This window comes from Lontra canadensis, unplaced genomic scaffold (genome assembly GCF_010015895.1).
Source record: "Lontra canadensis isolate GAN:19392208 unplaced genomic scaffold, GSC_riverotter_1.0 scaffold134, whole genome shotgun sequence".
In the NCBI taxonomy this organism is placed as follows: domain Eukaryota; kingdom Metazoa; phylum Chordata; class Mammalia; order Carnivora; family Mustelidae; genus Lontra; species Lontra canadensis.
Window position 1 is genome coordinate 2,114,727 of NW_022631128.1, and position 8,512 is coordinate 2,123,238.

The 8,512-nt window shown below is 52.0% G+C and overlaps 1 protein-coding gene across 1 annotated transcript; it reads left to right on the forward strand.

The window, feature by feature from the left end:
- The first annotated feature begins 1,250 nt into the window (after positions 1-1,250).
- Positions 1,251-7,820, forward strand: WAS (WASP actin nucleation promoting factor). Its single transcript, XM_032842912.1, is given in 14 exon segments — positions 1,251-1,446; positions 1,768-1,908; positions 2,762-2,848; positions 2,963-3,040; positions 3,042-3,066; positions 3,179-3,220; positions 3,313-3,366; positions 3,993-4,167; positions 5,201-5,243; positions 5,451-5,604; positions 5,797-6,155; positions 6,157-6,201; positions 6,462-6,576; positions 7,539-7,820. Coding segments are annotated over 14 exon segments (1,506 nt in total). The 5' UTR covers positions 1,251-1,314; the 3' UTR covers positions 7,595-7,820.
- Positions 7,821-8,512: the final 692 nt, after the last annotated feature.

Here is an 8,512-nt window from a genome sequence, read left to right on the forward strand (position 1 = left end):
CAGCCGGCCTGGCTTGGGATCCAGACTCTGCCACTTGCTAGCTGGGAGCTACTGAGAAAATCAGCGTGCCTCAGTTCTCTCACTTCCCACTAGCAAATGGACCCAGGAAGGTGTATGTCCCGTAGTCTGTTAGGAGGATTTAAGGGGGTCAGTATTTACAGAGGTCAGAACACTGTCTGGGACATATGTTCAGTGGCTTCCATCAGTGTTGGATAAACGTAGGATGTTGTGTGGGGGGAAAAAGGCAAGACTCTGAAGATTCCAGACTTTTATTTTATTTTTTAAGGATTTATTTATTTACAGGCGCCTGGGTGGCTCAATGGGTTAAAGCCTCTGCCTTCGGCTCAGGTCATGATCCCAGGGTCCTGGGATTGAGCCCCGCATCGGGTTCTCTGCTCAGTGGGGAGCCTGCCTCCCTTCCTCTCTCTCTGCCTGCCTCTCTGCCTACTTGTGATCTCTGTCTGTCAAATAAATAAATAAAATATTTAAGAAAAAATTTATTTATTTGTCACACAGAGAGAGAGAGCACAATCAGGGCGAGGGGAAGAAGCAGGCTACCTGGATATGGGGCTCGATCCCGGGACCCTGGGATCCTGACCTGAGCTGAAGGCCACTGCTTAACCAACTGAGCCACCCAGGTACCCCAAGAATCCAGACTTTAAAAGGTTCAAAATCAATTAGGATTAAATAAGACGTTGCCTGAAGGGATGAGAAGTAGAAAGTGATTTGGGAACTGCGGGGAGGCAGGTGTAAGGGATGGGGAAGTGAGCTGGGTGCCCAAGCATTGCTGGGGGTCTCAGGAGAGGGGTGGGATCCCAGCCCCTCACAATGTCATTAGAGGAAAAGTTTTAACCCAGTAACCCTTCTGCATGAGGGGCCGTGGGCCTCAGGCCCAGACCATCTGGATGCTTTGGGGAGGAAAGAGGCTGCCCAGCCCCCCAACTGCTCCCCACCATAGTGTCCTCCAGCAGAAGTGCAGCAGTGGCCGGGCCTTTGTTCCCAGCCAATCAGAGGAAGGAGGACATGAGCCAGTCAGAGGGAAATGGGCCTCAGGGAGTAAGAAAGAAGGAGGAGGACATGAGCTGGCCCAAAAGATGGGTCTTAACCAGCCAAATGGAGGAGGGCCCCTTTCTAAGGGAGGAGGGTCCGAGCCTGTCCTAGGGAGGGAGGAGGAGGCCGGGCCCACCCAGAGGCCCCTGGAGGACTTGTTTCCCTTGTGGTTTTTTGTACTTCCTGTTCCCCTGCGCACTGCGGAAGTTCCTCTTCTTACCCTGCACCCAGAGCTTGGCTGAAGAGGACAGGGCAGGAGGCACCATGAGTGGGGGCCCTGTGGGAGGCAGGTCTGGGGGTCGCGGAGGACCAGGGGTTCAGCAGAACATACCCTCCACATTGCTCCAGGACCACGAGAACCAGCGACTCTTCGAGATGCTTGGTCGGAAATGCTGGGTGAGCTGGGGATCTCCTGGCCCTCCCTGTCTCCCTCCCTTTACTCCTCTTCCTCTCCTCCTCTTCTGCCTCCTCATCTTCCCCATCCTTCTCCTTTCCTCCACTTTCTTTCCCTCTTCCGGTCTTCTTCCCTTCTCCATCATCTCCTCTCCTAAAACCCACTTACCCCCATTCACCAATCCCAGGAAGATCTCGGTTGCGATGCCTATCTACTTTCCCTCCGGCTGCGGCTCTTCCCTGAGAGCCAGGACAGCCGTGGACAAGGAAGAACTAGACCTTCTGGCTAACCAGATTCCCCTGAGCCCTGCTCTTCCCTCCCAGACACTGGCCACTGCCGTTGTTCAACTGTACCTGGCATTGCCTCCTGGAGCTGAACACTGGACCAAGGAGCATTGTGGGGCTGTGTGCTTCGTGAAGGATAACCCCCAGAAGTCCTACTTCATCCGTCTTTACGGCCTTCAGGTGACCCCCATCCCCCCCCCTGCTGGATGTGCAAACCAGTTTCCAACTCGCAAATCCAGATCGGTGTCCAAAGCCCCAAGGCCTTGGACAGATCAGTGAACCCCTGAGCCCCAGAACCAAAGACTTCATCCAGATGTCAAACTCTGCTTTGGCTTTCTTTGTCTTTGGTGATTGACCCCCAGAATCCCCAGGTCAAGACCTATAACCCCCAACTATTAATATAGCTCCCAAATCTAATCTGTTTTATGAATTTAAAAAAATGAGCACTATACTTTTACCTGAACCTCAAATCTTTTTAACTCAAGCTTTTGGGTCCCAGAAATCCCCCATCAAAATTTCTGGACCCTAAATGTTTGCCTAGCTACTAAGCCATAGCTCTGCTTCTTAAATGTCAGATTGCATGTACCTTGACTGAATCCCCCACCCCCAGAACTTTCAGGTCTTTGTGTCTGAACCTCAAATCTGAACACCAGCTCCTAGTACTGGAGCCCTACTTGCCCAAATGAAGGCCCCTGCCTAAAGGAAGGGTGTAAGATGAAATCTGTGAACGGGCTCAGTTTCCTAGGACTGGAGCCCTAAATCCTCCTATTCAAGCCCCCAAGTCCCAACTCTAGGGCCTTGAACCCCAACTCCCCATCCCTGACTGCATGTCTAACTCCCATACTGTACCCCCAACCCTCCACACCTGACATCTAGACCCCCCAACTCTCTGACAATAAGCTGGAAGTCTCTGATCTGATCCTGGGGCACCAAATTAGGACACCGATCTCCTTGCCCAGATAACAGAGGCCTGCCGCTCAGGGCAAGTCTTTGTGCTAATGTGCTCCCCCCCCCTCACCCCGGACCTCTCCAGACTGGCCGGCTGCTCTGGGAACAAGAGCTGTACTCACAGCTGGTCTACTCCACTCCTACCCCCTTCTTCCACACCTTTGCTGGAGATGTGAGTGACCCCTCAACCCCTGGGCCCCAGGTGGGATGTGGGGAGGAGATGGGAAAGGTGCCGGGCAGTGGGGGGGGGGGGCCTGGAAGGCTATTGAGCCCAAGATGTGTGCAGGCCTGCCAGGCAGGGCTGAACTTTGCAGACGAGGGCGAGGCCCAGGTCTTCCAGGCCCTGGTGCAGGAGAAGATCCAAAAAAAGGAATCAGAGGCAAAGTGGAGGTGAGGAGGCTTTCGGAGTGGAAAGGAGGTTGGGCGGAAGTGTGTGCAAGAGTAGGGAGCTAGAAAAGCCCCTCTTGTGGTTTCGATTCCCAGTCCACCTGTCTCTCCACAGACAGACGCCAGCTACTCCCACCACCGGCACCAGTCAATGAAGGTGAGTCCTCAAGTTCAAGGAGGGCACTAAGCGGGTAGCCCAGGAAACTGTAGCAGAGTTGTAATAGCTCTCTACCCATTCCATCTTTCCAGAGAGAAGAGGAGGGCTCCCACCCCTACCCCCACACCCAGGTGGAGACCAAGGGGGTGAGTGCTGATTCTTTCCTGTGTCTCTGGGTGGACAGGTGGGTGGGTGAGTAGATGGACAGATGGGTGTGTAGTGGGTGGATGGACGAGTAGTTGGGAGAGTGCAGAGATAAGTGGGCAAAAGGGTGGGTGGAAAGTGGGTGGATAGATGGTTGAGTGGAGGATGAGTTGATGGGAAGATGAAAACATAGATGTACAGATGTGTAGGTGAATGAGTATGTGGATATATGGATGAATGGATGGATGGATGTTAGTTAACGAATAAGTGAATGAATTGAACAGTGAATAAATGAATAACTGACACAACATTTCAATCGGTGAAGAAAGCAATGACTGACCGACTGAATGAATAATTTAATTAATTGGTCAATGAGCCATGAACGAATGAATCAATACTTAAGTGATCAGATGAGTGAATGAATAAAAAAATGAATTGGTGAAGGTAAGAATGGTCTGTGGAACCCACCCGTCCACTTCTCCATAAGCCCTAATTGGACCCCTCACCCCCTCCCTCCATGACCATCAGACACACACAGATTCCCCCAACACTTGTCCTATCTCTTGCCCCTATGCTTTGGTTGGTAGGTGAGTAGGTCAATGGCTCAATCACCCTATTTTCCCCACAGGCCCAGCATCTGGCCAACTGTCCCTGGGGCTAGTAACAGTGGACATCCAGAACCCCGACATCACGAGTTCACGATACCGTGGGCTCCCAGTGCCTGGGCCTGGCCCAACTGATAAGAAACGCTCAGGGAAGAAGAAAATCAGCAAGGCTGATATTGGTGCACCGAGTGGATTCAAGTGAGAACCTCTCCCCACTAGTCCTACCGATCCCTGTTGGTGGGGGCAGATGAAAAGATGGACAGGAAGAGAGCTGGGTGGATGGAAGGATGGCAGATGGTTGGGTGCGTGAGTAGGTAGATGAGTGGATAGGTGGGTGGGTGCGAGGCCAGGTCTAGGGAGAAGCAAACGAGGCACCAAGGTTGCAAAATATATAGGGGCAGTTACTCTAAGGGTCATGCAACTGCAATTCATGACTCTGAGAGTGAGGGGCTCCTTAAATTTTGCATCCTAGACACCTCACTTGCTTCACCTTAGTCCCACCCTGGGTGGGCTGATAGGTGAGTGGATGGGTGCGTGGGTAGATGAATGGTTGGATGAATGTTGAATGAATGAATGAATGAATGCATGCATGAATTGGTTGGTTGGGGAATGAATGGGTAAGTGGTTGGATGGATGGATGGATGGGTAAATGGGAGGTGGGAGAGTGAGTGGATGAGTGTGTGGACAGATGGATGGATATCTGGTTGGTTCACAGAGAAGGTGGATGGGGATGGATAGGTGGCCAGATGCATGGACGAGTGGACAGTTCAGTGGATCAGTAGAAGTGTATGGATGAACAGGCAGACAAAAGAGTGGATGAATGGACAGGTGGGCACATGGGTAGATGGATGGGTAGATGGACAAGTGTGTGTGAAGACAGGTGGGCAGACAAATGAGTAAACAGATGTATGTGGGCAGATGAGTAGGAAGACAAATATACGAGAGATCGGTGTTCTGACAGGTGAATGCAAATGGCTAGGTGGAAAAATGGATGTGTGAATGGATGGTAGAAAAAGGGGTGGATGGACAGTTGGTCACTACAACCCATGGACCCGTTCTAATTCCATCACTACTGTTCTCATTCAGTCACTCATTCATTCACTTAGGATTCGTCTATTCATTCTGGCCTCTCAGAGGCCCTCTGGGGAGGGGGAGGGCAAGAGGGCTTCACTAGGAAGGAAGGGAAGGAAGGGGAATGGGGCTTCACTGGGATCTCCTCACCTCCCCCCAGACATGTCAGCCACGTGGGGTGGGACCCCCAGAATGGATTTGACGTGAGTAATTCCAAAGACCCCTTGACCCATTTGACTACCCACCTACCCTTCCATAGTCCACTGGCTCAGACCTACCCCCAGACCCCGACCCCTTTTACATTCCTCTCAGATACCCCTGTGGGGTAGACGGACCCAGTGATAATCGGTGCCCCTCCCCTCCCTGCCTTATTCCCCGACCTCTGCCCTGGCCTTCTTCCTCCTGGGCAGGTAAACAACCTGGACCCAGACCTTCGGAGTCTGTTCTCCAGGGCAGGCATCAGTGAGGCCCAGCTCACGGATGCTGAAACCTCCAAACTCATCTACGATTTCATTGAGGACCAGGGTGGCCTGGAGGCTGTGCGGCAGGAAATGAGGCGTCAGGGTGAGCACCTCCCTTCTTCTCCGTCCCCAGCAGCTTATTCCTAAGAAATACACAGCAGTCGCTCAGTCCTCATGAAAACCCTTACACTGCTTGAATCAGGAGTTGGTGACTTGGGGTTCCTGTGTTGCAAATGAGCAAAATTGAGGCTCTGAAGATAACTAACAGTACCTCTGTGTTATTTCCCCCCTTCAGAGCCTCTTCCACCTCCCCCACCGCCGTCCAGAGGAGGAAACCAGGCTCCCCGGCCCCCCACTATGGGGAGCAACAAGGGTCGTTCTGGTCCACTGCCTCCTGTACCTTTGGGAGGTGCTCCGCCCCCACCAACTCCCCGGGCACCCCCACCCCCAGGCCGAGGGGGCCCTCCACCACCACCCCCTCCAGCCACTGGACGTTCTGCACTACCACCCCCTCCGCCCCCTGGAGCTGGAGGGCCTCCTGTGCCTCTACCCCCACCCCCACCGCCCCCACCCCCCAGCTCTGGGGATGGGCCAGTCCCTCCCCCACCTCCTGCTCTGGGGCCTGTGGGGAACCTGGCCCCTGGTGGAGGTCGGGGGGGCGCTTTTGGATCAAATCCGCCAGGGAATTCAGCTGAACAAGGTGAAGACGGGTGAAAGGGAGGATTGGGAGGTTCTGGGACTTGGGTGTCAGTCAAGTCAGGATATCTGGGGCAAGGCTGAAACTGACAGAGGTCCCAGGCTTTTGGGGTTTCAGTGACAGGGTGGGGAGGGCAGTGGGGAGAGGCTGGGAACCCTGAAAGTGACTGGAGTGTATGAGAGTGGGAATAACGTGGGAGGAGCAGGGAGGAGTGCTCCCACCATGGGCCTTGAACCTTCTGTGCTGGACCCTCCTTGCTGCAGACGCCTGGGGCCCCCGAGAACTCAGCACTGCAGCCTGCGCCTCAGAGCTCAGAGGGGCTGGTGGGAGCCCTGATGCACGTGATGCAGAAGAGAAGCCGAGCCATCCACTCTTCAGGTGACAGCCCGCCCCCTGCCAGGATGGCACGCCCGCTCCCCGGGGCCAGTGTGGGCTGAAAAACAACCCCACCGGTTACCAACTGTGGTGACCGCCACCCCATTGTGACTCTGTTATCAATCTGCTTTTTTGACAGTGTTAACACTGTCATCATGGAACAATCCTATGATTCACTCTTTTTTTGATGATGATATTAACATAAAGGCCAGAGCATATCTGCAATATTAATAGGAATACCAGACGCATGGAAGCGCTACCATTAGCCCATACGTGATGCTGTTCTAAGGGACCCCACGGTGGACAATAATATTAACTCGAACTCCAGGTGTCAGTAGAGGGACCCGAGCTGATAATGTGATGATAATACCATAACCAACCCAACGTTTCTATAATAACGTTGACATTTGTCCCCTGATGTGGCAACACTATTGCTATTATGGGACAATTAGAGGAGGGGAATGTGAACCTCAACCTATTACTGGCAATAGTAATTCACGTTAATCCCAGGATACGTCTGCAAGATTAGTATGAATCTGCTCCATGACGATTATTTTCACAAACCTCATCTTTTTACAGTGAGATCATCGGTAACCCGTGATGGGTCAGTAACATTAACATTAGCCTGCTATGAAACAGTAATATTGTAAAGTACTCTGCCTCTGCTAATAATACTTGAATCCACCCCATTAAGTGACAAACTGAACATTAACCCCTGCGTGACAGGGATATCCCAAGTAACCACGTTTTTGACAATGAGATTAATTTCCATGCCAACTCCAGCCCACACCCTAACTCTCCCTCCTCTGAGGGGCCCCTCCCTCATTCAGCTGCAGGGGCCCCCAGGAGACCTCAGCGCCCCCAGAACCCTGAGTCTTGACCTCTCATATCCCAGGAACTTCACCCCACCCTGGGCCTTTGAACCCTTCTGCCCATCCTGAGTCCTACTTTCTCTCTCCCTCCAGACGAAGGGGAGGACCAGGCCGGCGACGAGGATGAGGACGATGAGTGGGACGACTGAGTCAACCACGCCACCTGTTCTGAGCCTTCTCTCCTGGCAGCTGCTGCTTGGTGCCCCCACTCCTGGCCTCCAGGCCTCTCAGGCCCTGTTTGTTTCCCGCCAACCCTTCCAATGCAGTTAATTCTGACTAGCAGTAGCTAGGGCCCCTTTATATACAGACTATCTCGGTTCTCCTCACATTAAGGATTTTGAAACCAAAATAAAATAACTGTCTTGTTGTTTCTCCGAGTCTCAGTTGGTTTATATTCCAAATGTGGAAATGTGGGGTCTTTTATCCCCAAAGTCTCTTTTATTCATCTCTCCCATTTCATTTATTTTATTTACTCGTTTCCTCATTTATTTCTTTGTTTCTTTCTGCCCTTCTTTCTTTCTACAAACATTCGTTGCCAGATGCTACTTTTGGGGCTGGAGCTAAAGCAGCAGGAAGAAAATCTAGTGACACCAACATTCTAGTGGGGGAGACAGATATGAAACCAGGAATCAAATAGAAATGAAAGATAGTTACAGACTGTGACAAGTGCTGTGATATGCTGAGGGGGAACGGCCTTCAGATGGAACATTCAGGGAAAGCCACCAGGATGCCCTGACAGCTGTGCAGAACCTAAAGAGAGGGGAGTCAGCCAGTAAATCTTTGGGGGGGAGGATATTCCAGGCAGTAGGAACAGCCTGTGCAAAGGCCCTGAGTTGGGGAAAACTTGGTATGAGGTTGAACATGGTGAATAAGCAGGACTTATTTATTCATTTACTTAATTAGTTATTTTAAAAAAAGTCCAATCAACACAATATTAGATCAAGAAAATACTCAGTGGTCAGACTTACTCTCCATGCACACAACTCATACACCAGGATCCTGATGGGCAGGACCCCTCTCTCGATTTTAAAATTTGGTTCTGCCCAGTTCTCAGCGCAAACCAAGTG